The sequence below is a fragment of the Apodemus sylvaticus genome, chromosome 5 (assembly GCF_947179515.1).
Source record: "Apodemus sylvaticus chromosome 5, mApoSyl1.1, whole genome shotgun sequence".
NCBI lineage: Eukaryota > Metazoa > Chordata > Mammalia > Rodentia > Muridae > Apodemus > Apodemus sylvaticus.
The window spans coordinates 111,598,249-111,617,482 of NC_067476.1; the positions used below are offsets into that span (position 1 = coordinate 111,598,249).

The 19,234-nt window shown below is 44.7% G+C and overlaps 1 protein-coding gene across 2 annotated transcripts in view; it reads left to right on the forward strand.

Moving 5' to 3' along the window:
* The window catches only part of Mertk (MER proto-oncogene, tyrosine kinase), a 104,830-nt gene that overhangs the window by 62,510 nt on the left and 23,086 nt on the right, over positions 1-19,234 (forward strand). For both annotated transcript variants that reach the window (XM_052183567.1, XM_052183568.1), the window contains exons 8-13: positions 1,879-2,030; positions 11,460-11,613; positions 14,392-14,545; positions 15,602-15,687; positions 17,223-17,318; positions 18,056-18,136. In XM_052183567.1, the coding sequence (XP_052039527.1) occupies positions 1,879-2,030; positions 11,460-11,613; positions 14,392-14,545; positions 15,602-15,687; positions 17,223-17,318; positions 18,056-18,136 (723 nt within the window). The remainder of the gene's footprint in view (positions 1-1,878; positions 2,031-11,459; positions 11,614-14,391; positions 14,546-15,601; positions 15,688-17,222; positions 17,319-18,055; positions 18,137-19,234) is intronic.

The window sequence follows — 19,234 nt, forward strand, 5'->3', positions numbered from 1 at the left end:
TCCTTCTGTGCTGAACTGAACCATCTCCCTGGGCTGAGCACATTCTAGAGTCGCTTCCAGGGAGAGTGAAGTCTGCCGGTGCTTCCATGCCCTTGTCTTGTCCTTGGTTAGTCATTTTTCTGAATATGGACTATCAGGATAGAAAACTTGCACACCTCAAAATATTAGTTATTTTCGAGGTGTTTATTGTTTTGGTTACTATGGGAGATTTTCTGTATTGTCTGTTTTTTGTTTTGTTTTTAGATTATTCATTTGTCCTGGTGCTGTGATAGGCTGTGATGAAGGATGTGTGTCAGGCATCACTGTGGGTACCTAGTGGCCTCTTTAATCTGGAAAGACAAGTCCTCATATATTTTTCCTTTGAATGTTTTCCGCTTTGTTTTCTTGAAGTTTGTATGAGACATTTCGGGGACTTCTCTGCTTCCATTCATGATGCTTTCTCAAATAGACTTGTAGTCTTTGTTTTTGTTTTTGTTTTTAAACTGTAACTTCTTGAGTATTTACTTCATTTATTTTCCAATTCCTTTATTAAATATTATTTTGCTAAGCATATTTCTAATTTTTTTGTTTTTGAGACAGGGTTTCTCTGTGTAGCCCTGGCTATCCTGGAACTCACTCTGTAGATCAGGCTGGCCTCGAACTCAGAAATCTGCCTGCCTCTGTCTCCCAAGTGCTGGGATTAAAGGCGTGTGCCACCACTGCCTGGCAGCAGATTTCTAATTTAAATCCCCCCCCATTGGCTACTTTTTTGTCAGTTTCCTTTTCTTTGCACATATTAATTAATATTTTGCTTTGTCTTGCTTTTTGTTCACTCAGTGGCTGACAACTTCCCACCCCCACCCCACCTTCCGAGTGCTGGGATTAAAGGCGTGCACCACTGCCGCCCAGCAAATAACAGATATTTTTATAACATTGGCACTGTACTGTTTATAACAATCCAAAGATGACTTAAAGCACGTGGGAGGACACAGATATGCGAGCCCCTGGGAATGCTGGTACCTGAAGATACTGAGGGATGACTGTACGAACACTTCAGACTCGCCAACTCCAGCCATTACTGCCCTTACTGTCAAGAGCAGTACCCTGCCTCTGGACTGTATAGCGCAGCTTCATTCTGAACGTGTCAGCATTCCCTGCCTGCCCATTCCAGACCCATAGAGCTTAGCTCTGACCAGCCTTGTTCACTTCCAGTGCCTAGGTAGCTCCTGGAGGAACCCATGAGCACCAGCTTTCTTCTTCCCCAGTTATAAACACCCAGGGTGTTTATAATGTTATTAAAATAGCAAGTGAATCTTAAGGATTTTGCCTCCCCAAACCCTCCCTTCTAAAAAGTTACATGACAACCGGGATGTAGCTTACTTGGTAGGGTGCTTGCCAGCGTATGCAAAGTATGTTCAACCCTCATCACCACATAAAACGGGCACGCAAAATGCCTGTGGTTTTGCAATGGGACTGTTCTGCTTTGTTTTTCAAGACAGGGCTTCTCTGTGTAGTTCTGGCTGTCCTGGAACTGGCTCTGTAGACCATGGTGGCGTCACATTCACAGAGATCCTCCTACCTCTTCAGGCTGAGCCATGCTGCCTGCTATCCTCTTCTCATGGAATTTTTTGTTCTCCTCTGAAGTGGAGATTAAAGTTTGGACTCACTAGGCAATGCACTCTACCAATGAACCCAGGGATCTGGGATTACAGGATTAAAGGCTTGTGCCACCACCTAGCTCCCAGTGGTCCCTAATTGCAAAAAGGATAGGAATTTACCATTAGTCTAGGTCTTTTATAAAATATTTGAAACCCAAGCACTCGATAACCAAGAAGAAAACGAAACTGCATGTTATTTATTTTCTTTGCAGCTGTTCATTTTTCTCTCTTTCTTTTGTAGCTCCATCAGTGGCGCCTTCAAACATCACAGTGTTTCTAAACGAATCTAACAATAACCTGGATATCAGATGGACGAAGCCTCCGATTAGGCGGCAGGATGGGGAACTGGTGGGCTACCGGATATCTCACGTGTGGGAGAGTGCGGGGACTTCCGTAAGTCTGCACCCTGCAAGCATACTTAGTCATTTCCTTTGGACCTGCCGATTGCATTGTGCTTCAGAAACTTTCATTTTGTGGGATTTGTTATGATTGAGTGAGGCAGGGCACCTTTCAGTGGCACACACACGGTGTAGTAAAAATTAGAGATGACTAAAAAACTAGAACATTCCATGGAGTCTTTCAGGGGCTTTCCTCAGGACCTCGTTTACCCTTTCATTAATTTATCAGCAAATAGGCACTTAAAGAGGATCTGTATTGTCATGTCTTGTGTTTAGGGAATTTAGGCAGTTGTAGGAAGGGTACTGTGGACTATCCAGTGATCGTAGCTTACAGTTAGGAGCTTCATCCTGGCAATTTATAGCCTCGTGGACATTTCTGAAGATTCTTTCCTGAAGAAGATTGTCCTGGCACATTGTTAGCCTTAAAGAGAATGGCAGAGTAAGCAGCCTCCAGAGGAGAAGATTGAGCAAGCTTCTCTTTGGGGAAGGGCCCAGCCCACTGTGGACAGCACTATCCCCAGGCTGTATGAGAAAACTACAGGAACATAAGACCCTAAGCATCACCCTCCATGGTTTCTGCTTCAGTTCCTTCCCTGACCTCCCTCCGTGAGGGCTTGTTACACTGGAAGTGTAAACCAAAATAAACCCTTTCCTCTCCTCAAGTTGATTTTGGCCACAGTGTTTTTCGTGGCAACAGGAATCAGAGCGGAGAAGGCGGGTGTGCTGGTGTCACTAACAGGACTGAGTCTCCTTCCCTCCCCTTACTGTTGGTTATGGGAAACGTGCCTCTTGTGTTACCATAGCCCTCCTCCATTTAACCCCGGTAGATCCCAGGTTCAGCCTCATTATTGCATGTCTCTGAATATCACAGAAGTTTTTGGCAAGAGAGAGGGACAGGGTGAATAGCTACAAGTGGATGGTCTAAGCTGTCATTTCCAACTTCATGTCATTCAGGGTTTATAAAAATTTGCTTTGTTCCAAAGGGACAATTGGGATTTGTTCTCTTCCTTTTTCTTCCTATAAGAAAACAGGGTGCTGGAAACAGTAAGTGGTGTGATAGAAGAAAAATACTCGGGTTTAGATATCCACATTGTTCTACATCATGTGAATGATAACCAAGTGTGTTTAGCAATCTGACATGGGAAGCCTCTCACTCCCTAGTCTTGTCCCCAAGGCATTTGTCACACTGTCTCAAAGTTAAGCGTCTTTATCCTTGGACTGAGTTAGGGGAATAGCCAGTTCTTATGGTGTAGGGGTTCCACAGTGGTGAGTGCTTAGTGTAGGTCAGAAAGATTTGCTAATTGTCCAGTTCAGTAGGAATTTCATCTTTCTGTGTTGGCAGACAATACTAGCAGACCCATTGTCTCTAAAGCAAACCAGTGTGTTGTTTAAAGAGCTATTCCTTCTGGTTTGGATGAGACCCTCTTTCCTAAAGGGGACGTCTTGAGCTGCACCCGAAGAGCCATGGAGAAACTTTTATGAATGACAGTGGCCCGAGAGCCTAGTGACCGCCACTCACCCCCAGCCTTGCCCTACATTCTCTCTGCCCTTTGGACTGTCCCCTCTGCTGTGAGAACAATGTAGGCACAGTTCAGACTGTGACCTTTCAGTATCTTACCTCCTTGAGGAGGTCAAGTCTTCCGGTCATGAGGTCATTTGCATTGCGCCCACTCTATACTTGGTGCCTTGTGACAATAGCGGGGCGGAGTTGGTCACATTACTTTGAAAACATTCCCTGCTGCAATTAAGGTTTTGTCTTGTGATCGGAACCTGGAGCCAAAGAGGGGATCCGGAAGAAGGCCTGGAGTTCCCCCACCCCACCAGGCTGAAATGATGTTTACAGTGACCTGGGCATGTATCGGTTCAGTTTTAGGACCCTCTTCATCTCATGAGGCTGAGACAGCTATGCTTTCCTCTGCACTTTTATACTTTGCACAACTATACTTTCATTTGCACTTTTAGCTACTTCTTCTTATGTAAGGCAGGAAATTGGACACTTCTGAAATTCTGACTGATGGCTGTAATAAATAGGGTTTTGTATTTGTGTAATTTCAGAACTTTCTTGAAAGAGGCCTCTAAGTGGTTTGTTTTAGTGACAGTTACATCATATGTCAAACAAGCCGGAACTTTATGCTTCTTTACTGGCAGTGACCAGTGACTGTCAATGGCAGACATCTGCTCTAAAAGCCAACCAATGCCTGGCCATCCCCTTCGGCTTCTGGCATGGGTGAAAGCCACCCTTCTGTCATGAAGGCCAGTAGTGATAGAAATGTCGTGAATGACGCTGGTCCAGGACAACACAGGACGCCAGCATGCTTGGCTGTGTGCTGTGTTCCCATATCCTTCAGAATCCTGTACACTGAGAGCCGTGTGGGCAGTTGGGCAAAGAAGTTCTCATCTTTGCTGCTTGGATATTTCTTATGCCTCAATAAAGATTTTTGCCTTTTTTTTTTTTTTGCCTTATTTTTCTTAATGTTCCTCACCTTCTGACTCAGAATTCAAAGTCCAGAGGTGAGCAGGCACAAGTGCCAGTGTTCAGCTGGAGTCCTGCTTATCTGTGCACTGTCTGAACACGGAGTCTTTCCCTTTCTTTGGAGGCATCTGTCATGTTTTGACCCAATGTGTGGAATCTGCTACCCCATCTAAACCAGAAGGAGAATGCTTCTCTGAATGGAACAGCCTTTGGCAAATGTAGACTAAAGTTTTCTACCGTATACCATTCTCATAAAATGTCAGTGGACCATCTATGAAAGCAAGGGCTCAGTGAGCAAATAAGATTGTAAAGTTATTATATGATATACATCTTTCTTAAAGACCTACAGTGTGATCTAGCAAAGCTCAAGGCTTTTCAATATTCTGCAGTACATAAGCCTTGGCCCTGAATTACCCAAACACCAGGCCGCGGCTCATTTTCACATGTGCGGGCTTTGTGGAGCTCATTGTTTAGGGAGCATAGCTCTGATGCTAGCTTAGTCTGTGATTGCTGTGGGTAGAGACTGTAGATCAGATAGGAGTCTCAACAGAGATTATTGTGGTCTTGCAACAATGTGATTGGGCTGGGGTAGAGTGCCTGCCTACTGTGTACCAGGACCCAGGTTTGGTCCCCAGAACTACCAAATTCTCTCTCTCACACACACACACACATACACACACACACACACAGAGAGAGAGAGAGAGAGAGAGAGAGAGAGAGAGAGAGAGAGAGAGAGAGAGAGAGAGAGAGAGAGAGAATGTGGAACCAACTTCCTTAACGTCACAGGAAAGTTGGAGCATACTTAGCATTCCCTTGGACATAGACCTCTGCCTCCTCCTGAGTTCGAAGTGGCCATGAAAGCACCAGAGAGATGTGTCTGTCTCTCCCCTCCCCTCCCCTCCCTCCCTTTCCCCTCTCCTCCCTTCCCCTTCTCCTTCCCCTTCCCCTCTCCTCCCCCTTCCCTTCTCCTCCCCTCCTCTCCCTTCTCCTCCCCTCCTCTCCCCTCCCCTTCCCTCCTTTTCCCTCCCTCCCCCTCTGACAGAAGGGCATACTTTTGAGTCCTGTAAAATAGACAAGATTCTCATGATATGGGCCGGGTTCTAAGCCACATCTGAAGCCCAGGAATCAATCAAGGATGGTTCACTTTGATTAGAGAAGCTCGCTAAGAAGGTAATCTCTGAGCGGCTCGCTGTGTTGGGAAGCTGGACGGTTTAAGTTCCTCCAGTGCTCTAAGGCTTGTGTGTCACCATGAGACTGACGCTGAAGAAGGCCCTCAGCCATAGAGGAGGCAGACCTAGAGAAGCACAGCACCTTGATGAGCACAATCTAAGAACCACCATTGATTGATTGATGACTGACTGACTGATTGATTGATTGATTTGCCAAACTGCTCACTGTTTTCTATAGGGAACTTGTTTAATTCCTACATAAACATTGTGAAAAAGACAGTCACCTCAGTTTTCACCCAAGGAAATAAGCTTAGGGGTGTCCAGTGGCTTGCCCAGAGCCACAAAACCTGGACATGGAGGTTGGGATGAGAACGAGGACCTGGCTGTCTGTGAAGCCAGCTCTTCTCAGAACCTCTGCTGCTTCCTAATGCAGACTCACAGTCGGCTCCACCGGGTGGGCCCTCGGTGGGAGTTAAGGCAGCTGGGTGTGAGTCTGTCCTGAGCGCCTGTAGCAAGTGGCCTTTGCTGCTTCACGTGACACAGTTTTATGTCATACTTCTTTCCTCATTGAAGTCATTGCTCTTTGGGACTGGAAACAGGCCATGTTCTTAGATGCAGTTATCGGTTACAGGGTGTAATTCTTATACAATATTTGTTAAAGTCATTTGATAATAATAAAACAAAATACCATAGTTGCCCTGTCTAGCCCTGAGCCACACCCATAAGGAAAAGAGAAATTCTTTCAAAAGATGTTACTTTCTTGTCCCCAAAAGATTATAACACCACTTTTAAAAATAATTATGGGAAATTGCATTTAAAAGTCACATGAAGTAGATTTTATTTCCTGAAATAAAATGTTAGTAGATATTTCAAGTCCTTATGTTGGTGAACAATGAAAGCTCACTAAACAAGAAATAGTTGGCAGTTGGCCCATGGCACACATTTCATGGACAAACCATTGCATGCTGGGAAATGGTTCTGCTCTGCATCCTGACAACCTCAAGACAGGATATGTATGGTAGATATTTAGTGGTCCAGTCTTAAATCGATTTCACAGTGTCCAAAGTCAGAATTAAAAGAAGGGCTTGAGACTATGGGTATGAGCACATCCAAACAAGACTATATTACATCACTTCCTTTGTTTGTTGCTTAGTATCGCTTTTTTGAAACAGTTTCCCTGGCTGGCCTGGACTTCACTGGGTAGACCAGACTGGATTCAAATTCACAGAGTTCTTGCATCTGCTTCTTGGTGTTGGGATCACAGGCATGAACTACAACATTGCTATTTTCATGTTTTGAGGTTTTTTTTTTTTTTAAAAGAATGCGTGTGGGTGTGCGTCTGTGTGAATGTGTGCCTCGTGTGTGGGCGCTTGAGGAAGAGGACAGAAGAGGATGCACCCCCCACCCCTCCCACCCTCACCACCCCCCACCCTCCACCCCCGTCATGGCTGCTGAGAACCGTGCACTTTGTGAGGCTTTTCCCATGTTATTATACTGGCAGCCTTCTGAGCAGCTGCGATTACAGATACCCACCATGGTGCCCAGCTTTTAAGGTGTGAATGCTTTTTAAGCTATATTACCATTTAAGGGTATGTATAGAGAAAATTATTAAATCTCCTCTAAAATGTCTACCAGATAGCTTTCTGATCATCATGTTAATGATGTATACTTCCACCCCTAAGATGGGAATTATCCCAATGACCTGTTTCCCAACTGCTACCAGTTGCCCTGGCAACATTGTTATTCTCTGAGAGTCAGAGCAGTGACAGTTATTTACAGTGTCACATTTACCAGGCTAGACCCTGTTCCATGCACTTTCCCCGGGTTAGCTCTTTATTTATATTAACTCTGGGGAATAGAAGGTGGAAATGAAAAATAATTTCTCTGTTTTTCCTAATCAGTTATAGGACCCAGGTACGTAGGCATCGTAACCGTAGCTGGTCTTCCATGTCTGTGATTTGTTCGTCTGCGGATTCAATTAATCACAGACTGAAACTGTTCAGAAAATAAAGCATGCCTCTCAGTAAGCATTTAGTCTTCCGAGCTAGGCGTGGTTGGACTGTAATGCTAGCACTGAGGAACCATGGTTATGAAAACTGCCATCAGTTCAAGACCAGCCTGGTCTACATAGCGAGTGTTCAGTCAGACAGTTCAGACTCTATCTCACTATTCATTTTGCTTTCTTTGAGACAGGACCTGACTAAATGGCCGGCCCTGGCTGGCCTGGAAATGTTAGCATCCCTCCAGCTCTGCCGTCTGCTTGCTGAGATTATGTATGTGAATCACCAGCCCTGAGTTTTTGTTCTCTTGAGGCCAGGAACGTATTTGGTGCTAGAAAACACGTTCATCATGTACAAGATCCTGGCATTGATCCACAGGACAAAAAAATTATAAAAGGTTCAAATCATTAGCCCTTAAACAGTCTAACAACACTAGCAATACTGTATAGCCACATTGTTAAAAACAATGTAATACAGCAGCTATTAACACTTATCAGTCATTATAAGTTATCAAAGAATTTACACATGCCAACTTGAGTTGGGAAATCTCAAAAGGCCCCACTCCTAGATGAAGAGCTATAATCAATAATGGCGGCTGAGAGAGGGAGAATTCGTTTTCTCCTGGGAGGGTCCATGATAGGTTATCCAATCCTGGGTGGTCAGCCTTAAATCAATATACACATGAGCTATACTACATGGACTCAGCAGAGTGTATTTATATGTGTGTGTGTATGAATTTGAGAGGGAATGGGGGAAATGATGTGAATACTGCGTCTGCGTATGTGTACTGCGGATGGAAACCCACCCAAAGCATCCCTTCATCTAAGTATGCACCCCCTACTGAGCATACACCCAGCCATTTTTGTGTGGGGAACCAACCCTGTACAGACCCCAAGGGACAAATGTACTGTTACATTTATTCTCCACCCTCACCACACTTCCAAAAAGTTCATTTCTGTTAGGATTTATATTGATTATGCTTGTCTTTCTTTTTCTAGTTGGGTGTTTTCTTTTAACTTATAAGTAATTTCTCTTATAAATGATGTATCACCATTGAGACCTTGGAGAAAAGAACAGTATATAGCCAGAAGTAGGCCCAGTCCACTATTAAGCATGCGTTCCATGCTTTGAAGGGTGGTCAGGCTGAGAGCTATACTGTATACCTTTTCTCAGTGAGAAGCCCGAGTCACTCCAGGTCTCTGAGACTCACTCAGGGTGTGGACCGTGGAGTTACACTACCTGATGATTTTCAGTACCATCTACCCCCAAATTAAATGCACAATTACAAACTAAGCCACTAACAAAATAAAACACTTTCTTTTCTAAAAAGGATCAACCCAGGATATACAACCCCCACCATAGCTAACTTTTCATTTGTTTGTTTAACAACAACAGAAATCTTTGGCAAATATCTTGAGCTCAGAGCTTGGGGCAAAAGAGAGGGAGACAGAGTATCCCTCCCCCCTTTCTTTCTTTGCCTCCCTTGATTAAAGGTCACTTCCAGTTTAGATTTGGAAGCAGCTCCGGAAGGCCAGAAGGTCGAACTGGAAGGCCTCAGTTATGAATGACTGGCCTGTAGTTAAACCAATACTTATCCCCCTCTAGCTTAGAAATGAGTGAGACTCAGACTGTGGCTATTATTTTAGCTTGACAATTATTGACAATTACTGGGGGCGGGGGGTAACTCCTAATCTACTGTTCTAACTGCTGGCCTGGCTATGTCTCCAGCTGTGTACCCCAAATACTTTGTTTCTCCTGATCATAAGATCACGGTTCATCTCCTCTCAAGGCCGCTTCTCCTTCCTCCTCTCTCTGTCCCTTCTCCTCCTCGCCCTCTCTGCCACCCCCAACCAATTAACTCAAAACCCACCTACCTCTAATCCCTCCAGTAATTAGCTGTAGCCGTTTTCATTTAACCAATAGTATTAAATTAAATTAAGGAACAAGCTTTGCACAACAAAACCTGGTAAATGTGAGAATTCTCTTACCTGTACCTTCAGGTACAGAATTTTGCAGTGCAGTGCATAGCAACAGACCAAACCTCATACTGTCCTTGAGGCTGGCCTAGCTCTGCCCTGCACCCATTTCTAGAATTGACTGGATTGAGACCTAGTGAACCCAAGATGAAGTTACCACCAACTACGCCTTTAGTCCAGAGATGGCCTGTGATTTCTGTCTGAAATCAAATTTCCACCATCCAGAGGTGAAGACAGGTCTCTGGAGCTGCATGTCAGGCTGAGAACCCCACAGTTGTCACTTCGGAAAGCTGAGTCCATATTGGATTGCCAGTCCGTGTCTCTCCCAATCTCAGCATTCCTTATGCTTTTGGTTCTTTGTGTAGGGATGGGGCCTCGCTTGTTCTCCCATTCACTTTGGCGTGTCTATTGCTATCACCTTTGTTTGACCCTGAAAACACACATGCAGGCAAGATTCTATAGCCTGAACAGGTTATAGTTAGGGATATGAATGTAAATACATGTATAAAGCAGCCATGAGTTTGAAGGCAACCCGAGGGATATATGGGAGTCCTTAAAGGGAGGAAGGGGAAGGCAGAAATGATGTAATTATATTATGATCTAAAAATAAAAAAGTAACAAAAGTAAAAAAAATCCAGGTCCAAATACATTTCCTACAAGAGAGAGTGCAGTGACCGTGCAGGTCTGGAAAGCCCGAGGAATGTGACAGTGTGCTACGGTTGTGTCTCTCCCTGGGTCTCAATGGCTCGCTGTTGCATGGCAACAGCTTTAAAACACCAGCAGTAAACGTAACCCCGGGCCCCGAAAAATGCACAGATTGGGACTGGAGAGATGACTGTGCAGTTAAGAGCACTGGCTGCCCTTACAGAGGACCCGGGTTCAATTCCCAGCACCCACATAGTGTCTCACACCTGTCTAATTGTTCCAAGGATCCAACCCTCTCTTCTGGCATCAGCAGTACAGGCTTGCATGTGGTGCACAGACATACATGCAGGCAAAATACTCATGCACATAAAATTAACAAATCTAGAAATATTTTTAAAAATCACACAAATTGTCCATTTGTGAAGCACAAGGGGGGGAATGTTCTCTGTTCTCCCATCTGTCTGCCGAAAGCATTCGTTCAGTCAGAATCCCCAGGACTTCAGGGAAGAGAAGTTGGGCTAAACCAAGAGTGGTTGACAGGTGCACAGTGCCGAGGTCCAGTGTGAGTCTGTGGCTTTGTGCCAAGAGTAAGCATTTGCATATGGGGTCTCAAGAGTTCAGTCCTGCTCGTAACACCTGAAACCGTGGGTCTCAGCCCATGGGTCACAACCCCTTTTGGGGAGTTACACATCAGATATCCCACATCTCAGATATTTATACTATGATTTATAACAAGAGCAAAGTTATAGTTATAAAGTAATGATGAGATAATTTTCTGGTTAGGGGTCACCACCACATGAGAAACTGTATTAAAGGGTCACAGCATTAGGACGGTTGAGAACCACTGATCTAGAAGCATCTACTACATGTTTCCTCTGTTCCAGAAGTTTCTAGAACTAACTTTAAGTGCCATGCCTTTCGGATCTTAGTTTCTGAAAGCTTGAGAATGCAGCCTCCCCCACCCCCAACCCCGTGACCCACCCCATAGAGTCACTGGCAGTTGCCCTGTGAAGAAGGAACTTGGTGGAAACATGACCTCTGTGCATGGAGAATGGGTGGCTTCCCTCAGAGGGAACTGTGGGCAGTGTGGGTAGCTGTCTAGTGAGCCACCCTCCCACCACGTCTCAGTGTTTCATTTCCTTTTATCTTCTCTATTTCCAGAAAGAGCTTTCTGAAGAAGTCAGCCAGAATGGCAGCTGGGCTCAGATTCCTGTCCAAATCCACAATGCCACCTGCACAGTGAGGATCGCGGCCATCACTAAAGGGGGCATTGGGCCCTTCAGTGACCCAGTAACACTAATCATTCCTGAACACAGTGAGTGGTGCGGGCGTGTGGACTGCAGAATATGAGCTCAGACTCCCTAAGTGGGACCAGTGCAAGGGTGGTTGATTGACAAGTGCAGAATAAGGACCAAAAAGCCTAAAGAACTTCAGAATAACTCCACAGAGTTCCCACACTCCTGCCGTTACTGTCAGTGCTAATAACCTGTGAGGAAGATCAGTCCTTTCGGAATACTGAATTGGGTTCTACCTGTTGCATTTGGTTTAAGGCACATGACACTGTATTTTAGACAGGCAATACCGCTGGTTGTAGCTCCCTCTGACTGGCACTGCTGGTTTGCAACATTAGTTTCTGCTCTATTTGAAGCTATTGCTTGCCTTATTTTTACCCACTCAACCCTCCAGTAATGTGCTTTGTGACTCAGTCTGCACAGACCATCAAGGGTTTCCTTCGGGTGCCATCCTCATGCGGCCGTGGCTGACTGAGCTAAATGCCCAACCATGCATATCACCTCTTGTCTATTGCTGGAATGTTCTTTGGCAAGAAGCCACCATGATGCCTCACATGGGCGAAATGCTGTTCATGCTTCTGTAAATCGGGGGAGAGCCACCTTTGTTCTGACTCCAGCCCATCCTAGGTTGAGCAGAATTAAACCATTGTTGTAAAATCCATGGCCAGCCATCTTTTCAGCATGACTTACTTGTTTACAAGTTCTTGTCAAACCTGGCCTTTGCACCCAATAGCAGATGAGACTGGATGTCTGATGACTCATTGATGTCTGTTTCTTTCCTGGTGATCCTCAAGCAGGCTCTCCCATTCAGTAGATGACCTTAGTAGACTCAGTACCTGGGTAATGTAGTTACTGGTGCTCGGGAGACTAAAGGCGTTTACCTGGAAGAAACTCAAAGACATTCAAAAGACCCAGCTTTACAAACCAAAGTTTCGGACAGAAGATGAGAGCGCTCGATGCTCTGGCATAGGACCAGAGCTCAGTTGCCAGAGCCCACATCAAGCAGCTCACGGCCCCCTGTAACTCTAGCTCCAGGGAATCTGATGCCCATTTTTGGTCTCCATGGGTGTGCACATATGTGTGCATTCATGCATTGTCATGCACATAGGCAAATATATGCATATCAATAATGGTCCTTCCTTTTTAGAAATCAGAATTCGTCACCACAGAAATCCCACTTTTGTGTGTAACAAACTGCAAACAATCTTAAAGCTTTGCTTCATAAACAGGATCATTTTGCAATGCTCCAGTATGTTAAAAAAAAAAAAAAAAAAAACACGGATCACTGCAGTCTAAATAACACCAGTTCCTTCCAGCTATACGTATCAAGTTAAAGTTACCCTCCTGTGAGAATCGTTATACAAAACAACAATGCCACTGCTCACTGTGAGTGACAGATGTGCATGGTCTCCAGAGTAGTCCTATCACGTTTCCAGTCTTTTCGGTGACTGACCTGTCATTCACTTTATACACTTGGCAAAGACACATGGCCACGTGACTTCCTTGCCTCCTAGTACTGGATCCAAGTAACTTTTCTGAACATGGATAATTGACAGAAACTATTAGTGAGAAAATATGAAAAACATAGCAGGGGGAGTGGTGGGGATGTGGGGGCATTGGAAAGCAGGAATGGAAGGTAGGTAGAGTGGGGGTGTAGGCACCACTGTTGTTTGATAAACTTATTGGCTTGAGCACAGTTGTGAATGTATTTACATAAGCCCAGCAATGTGACAAAAACAGTGATAATGTCCCAGTTACCCTCCTATGAGAATCATTATATAAAACGTAACACCCGCAAAACCCTTACATTAGAGGCCAGGAGCATAGCCTAGTGCTACAGCACCTGCCTAGCTCCTGAGGCCCTGGGTGCCATCCCCAAACAAAACCTTCCTGGTAAAGGAGCTCACAGAGACACCTTACAACACCAAGATCACGGAGACAAAATGCTGAAATTACAGTCTGACTTGGGAAAGAACATGACAGCTCCCCCCAACACCGAGAAGGTGTTTCTGTGTGCTCAGTTGCATGGCTAGCAGTCAAGCATTGTTTAAATGTCTCTTGATGTTTTTCCTTTTTTTCTTTTTTTGGACAGAGAACTAGCTAGCTCTGATTCCTACTGTTTTGGCTTACTTTGCACGAGCCAGGTATGGTGCACAGGATGGCAATCCTGGGATAGACATGAGGAAAAAGAACAGGAGACCAGCCTGGACTGTGTAGGAAAACCCTGTGAAAGGAAGATAGGAAGGGAAGGGGAGAAGGAGGGAGGGGAGAAAGGGAAAACGCTGTGCACCAAGAAAATGCTAGTTTTACTAATTTTTCCTTTTCTTCTGCACTCATTGCCAACATTTTGGTTATTTCTTAATTGACAAGTGAAAATGATATACATTTATGGAGTTCAGTGTGCAGTGTTGACCAGCACTTACTGTGTGATGATACAGTCTAACTTGTCTCATTGTCGTCTTAAGTTTTTTTTTTTTATCTGTGTGCTTGTATGCCTGTCTGTGAGGTGTTGGAACTCTTCAAAGCTGGAGTTTCAGGCGGTTCTGAGCCCCACCCAGTGTAGGTACTGGAAGCAGAACCTCCACCTTCTGCAAAGCAGCGAGTGCTGTTAACTCCTGAGCCCTCTCTCCAGCCCCTGCTTTCCCTGATAGTTAAAACTCCGAATCAGTTCACCTTGCACAAAGTGAGGATGATCTGCATCCATTACTCACAAAATGGTAAAGGATTTGCAAGTTGATGTATCCTGTGTATTTTGAATCCCAGAGAACTATTTCCAATGCGTGGTTTTGGGTTTGTTCCAGGTCGGGTAGATTACGCGCCCTCATCAACCCCAGCCCCTGGCAACACCGAGTCCATGCTCATCATCCTCGGCTGCTTCTGTGGATTTGTTTTGATCGGGCTGATTTTATATATTTCTCTGGCCATCAGAAGGAGAGTCCAGGAAACAAAGTTTGGGTAAGTTTCCCCGCTTAAAAAATAGTAACTGTGAACAGCCATGGTAGAGCACACCTTCAATACCAGCAGAGGCAGAGGCAGAGGCAGAGAGGCAGGTAGACCTTTGTGAGTTCAAGACCAACCTGGTCTACATAGAGCTGGAATCCGGGAAACCCTGCCTAAAAAAAAATTAACCTCATGGTGTTGATGACATTGCTATGACAGATGATAGTGCCTCTTTGGCGGGGCTTCTTGCCTTGTCCTATCTAATGCAAGCCCACAAGTCAGGTGACTTCCCTACTCAGACCAGTTCTTGCAAAGTCAGCAACAGCAAGAGCCAGTCTATAACGGGCTCTTTTACAGAGACAAACTCACAGGGATACACTGTGCAAACAGGGCAGTGTTTACTGAGAAGCTCCAATTAGTGTGTGTGTGTGTGTGTGTGTGTGTGTGTGTGTGTGTGTGTGTGTGAGAGAGAGAGAGAGAGAGAGAGAGAGAGAGAGAGATGCACGTGTACACTTGTGTGCATTTGCACTTTTCTGTACATGCCTGTGTGCAGACCAGAGGTCAGAGGTCAACATCAGATGTTTGTCTTTGTTGCTCACAAGTGTTTTAAAATTAAAAAAATAAATATTTTCTTAACTTTGTGTGTGTGTGTGTGTGTGTGTGTGTGTGTGTGTGTGTGTGTGTATGCGTGCGTTGTGCCATGATACATGTAAGGAGATCAGAAGACAACTTGTAAAAAATTAGTTAATTCTCTTCTTCCACATGTGAATTCCAGGGATTAAACTCAAGTGCCTTTTCCCACTGAGCCCTCTCACAGGCCTCCTCCAGTGCATTTTTGAGTTAGGCTCTCATTAAAGCTGGGCATTACCATTTTGGCTAGACTGACTGACAAGTTAGCTGGGGCCTCACACCTGCTATATATACCACTGCTCCACCACCAAGCTACACCCCAGCAGGGAAAGGTTCTGGCTGCAGGAGAGCCCTTTTTATTTGGTGATGGATACCATACAGTCCTATGTCACCCTGTTCTAATGACCTGTCCTTATGGTTGGATGTTTCTGTTTTGTGCAGGGGTGCATTCTCCGAGGAGGATTCCCAACTAGTCGTAAATTATAGAGCAAAGAAGTCCTTCTGCCGGCGAGCCATTGAGCTTACCTGTGAGTTGACCATCGTTTCACTTTTTGGCAAAAGCTAAAATAGTGGAGACCCAAGATAAGTCTCTAAGGAATGCTAAGAGATAAGAATGGAAAACAAATACATACACATATGTATTTTTCTGACAAGTATGTATACACACACACACACACACACACACACACATACACACACACACACACACACACACACACACACGTATGGGTTTTGTTTTCTTGGCCTCAGACTCATGATCCTCCTGCCTCAGGCCTCCTGAGTTCTGGTTTACTGGAGTTAAGAAATGAATTGAGGATCCACAGATTCATGAGGAAAAGAAAAATGGGGCAGAGGTCAGAGGTCAAAGGTTTGAAGGAGCAGTGGATTTACTGTCCAGCCTCACCTCCTGTCGTTCTGGCCACTTACTCCAAAGAGATGGGTGGTCTACCAAGTCATACTGCGGGCTTGGATTTTGCTGAGTGGGGCTGGGGGGGTTGGTTTGTGGGGAGGGTTAACAGGAGTTCCTAAGCAGTTTCAGAAGTAGCATGGGAAGAATGCAAGCATTGTCAAGCCCATGCTTCTGGATGTGTAGCTTAGCAAAGCTAAAGCAAAGTAGACCATAGCCTGAGGGAGGCCAGGCTACTGTGAATCAAAACTTATTTGATGGACAGCAGCATTAACTACTTTTCTAACATACATTTTTTAACCTTTAGATGTCTTTGTTATTGCATTTAGAAATTATTCACTTAGACCGTTTTTTCCTCTATTGGAGAACAAATTGAGTAATTTTTGTCTAGGAGGGAGCATCTCCTTTCTGAGTCTCTTCTCTTTCAAAGGTTACTCATGCCCCAAGTGTAGCTCAGGGTGAACCATCTTCCAGCTGGTCCTTAAGCGTCTGTCTCTCTTTCTCTCTCTCTCTCTCTCTCTCTCTCTCTCTCTCTCTCTCTCTCTCTCTCTCTCTCCCTCTCCCTCTCCCTCTCCCTCTCCCTCTCCCTCTCCCTCTCCCTCTCCCTCTCCCTCTCCCCCCCTCCCTCACTCTCTCTGAAATCTGTTGCATTCATTACTATATATCACATCCTTGCTGTAGACATCTTATTCCCCAGTCCCTGACGTACCTGGTGTCTTGCAGTGAGGTGCCACATAATGCACGTACAAGGACAGTCTGGTCTCTGGATATTTCCTGCGCTCCACTCACCTTCTTCCCTGGCTGGCATGGGAGGGTAGGAGACTTATCCTGATGGCTCTTTTCTATACCACAAATAGACCTGTAGAATCCACCGGCATGCGCTCATCGGTGTTTCCCTAACCCCTTTAAAGTCAAAGGCAGACTTCTGCATGGATTTCTGTGCAGACAGCTGCTATGGAGGAAAGGGTCTCATTTTTACAGCTGTTTGTAGATGGTCTCACTTTGAAGGATTAATGTTATTCCACTCCCCCCCCCCATCACAGTACGAGTTGAGCAAGTGTGTAGCAATGGCACAGGATGTTCCATATACGTCTGCTTCTGTTTACTGAGGAAAGCACACGCTGCCTCTCGCTCACGCCATTATTCCTCTCTTAGTGCAGAGCCTGGGAGTGAGTGAGGAGCTACAGACTAAGCTGGAAGACGTTGTGATTGACAGAAACCTTCTGGTGCTTGGGAAGGTTCTGGGTGAAGGTAAGCCGCTTTAAAGTGATTCCTTTAAAATTTGAGACAAAGAGCAGTTGAGGATTTTTTATTCATGTATTCATTGAATCAAATATCAATTTTATGATGGAGTTATAATCAGATAACTCCTTTGGAGCTTAGAATTTTGAAACTTAGATCTGATGTACACAAGAGGCATTTGCAGTCTCTGGAACAGAGTAAGCTTCAGAAGTATGAATTCCCTTTATTGAAAAGTATGTGATTTATTGATTATTTATTATCATTATCTATTTAGTGACTGGCATTCTGCTTACTTTAAAGGTATTGATCTACTTCAGTTGATGAAAGTATATTCTTAAATTTAAAATTTGTTTTAGCAATGAATGGCAGTGTTATTAAATTTGTGCTTTGGGCTGGGAATGTAGTTCAGTGGTAGAGTGTTTCCCAAATGTGTATGAAGCCCTGAGTTCCATCTTTAGCACTTGGGTGGTGAAAAACACTGTTTTGTGATCTTTGCTACTATTTCCCATGTTTTTCTATAAGTATTTTGAGTCAGTTACAATGGTTGGTGAAGTGACAAGCTAAGTAAAGTCTGAACTTCTCAAATTCACAATGCCAGTGTGTATGCCTGGTATGCAGGTGTAAGAGGTCTGAGCAGGCTCTGCCCCATGTCTGTGGAGGACTTGCTCCAGGACCACACCCATCTGCAGTTCTGTGGCCAGGAGAGTATCTACGTGACACTGCATAGATATTGCTTCACTTAACAGGAGAGTTTGGGTCTGTAATGGAAGGAAATCTGAAGCAGGAAGATGGGACTTCTCAGAAGGTGGCGGTGAAGACCATGAAGTGTGAGTTCTTGGCGTGGGACCTGTTCTTCTGGGGTGGATAGTTCCCATGTCAGGTGCTCCTGGAAGAAGAGTGGTTGTGCTCTGTTCTCTATCACCAATGGGTCAATCTGTGTGGCAATCAATGTGGGCACATGATCACCAGCAGAAGGGACAGGATGAGCTCTGTACAAATGTGCACTGTATATTCTTCATGCTCAAGATGGTATTTGTCACTTCCACCAACTTTATCTTTATCTCCCTCACCCTCCATTACCGAGTACAGCTAATGATCCCAAGTGAGGCATGAGTCCTGGAGGGAGAGGGATCAAGTGTTAGTGTCTGACCCCTGTGGGGCCACTTCCTGGGACTAGCTCGCTCATGAATTACATCACCCTGGTTATCAAAGAGCGGAAGAACAGCCTCTGGCTTCAGAATCTCCCTGTATTTCAGGAGCGGAGAACTCACCTAGCATGCACAAGGCCCCGGGTCAATAGCAAGCACTGTGGAACCTAAAATAAAAACCAGGTCATTTCAAAGAGCGCTTGTTAGACTCTTGACCAAGAGCCCTCGACATTGTGACCATAGATTGATGTTGTTCACAGGGTGACACAGTCACTCAGAGTGCTGTTTTTCTGAGGGGGAAAAAAACAACCTGCTGATGTGGCAAAATAAATATATGTCTCAAATTTACTAAGAAAAAGAAAGTCTCATGACAGCTGGGTTTGGTCCTTAACGAGGAGTTTACAGACAGACCTCCATCCCCACTGCCTGTGGGGTGCCCTGGTGCTCCATAGCTAAGGACAACAGAGAGGATGGTGGGACAGCTATGTTGTAAATGTAAAGCTTTTGATTCTTTTTTAATTTTCCTGTTTTGGAATGAAATCGATATATAGCAAACCGTTAGAATAGTATAATCCTGGCTAGGTGCCCTCAAGGGCCATTTTAGTCACTAGCTACATACTGTTCAAGAAATCCCTTAAGACAGGCCTGGCCTTGTGTTTTGTCTGTTTTTAATTATAGTGAGATATACATAAAATGAAATTTGCCATCTTAAACATTTACCTTTTTTTTTTTTTTTTTTTTTTTTTGGTTTTGATTTTTTCGAGACAGAGTTTCTCT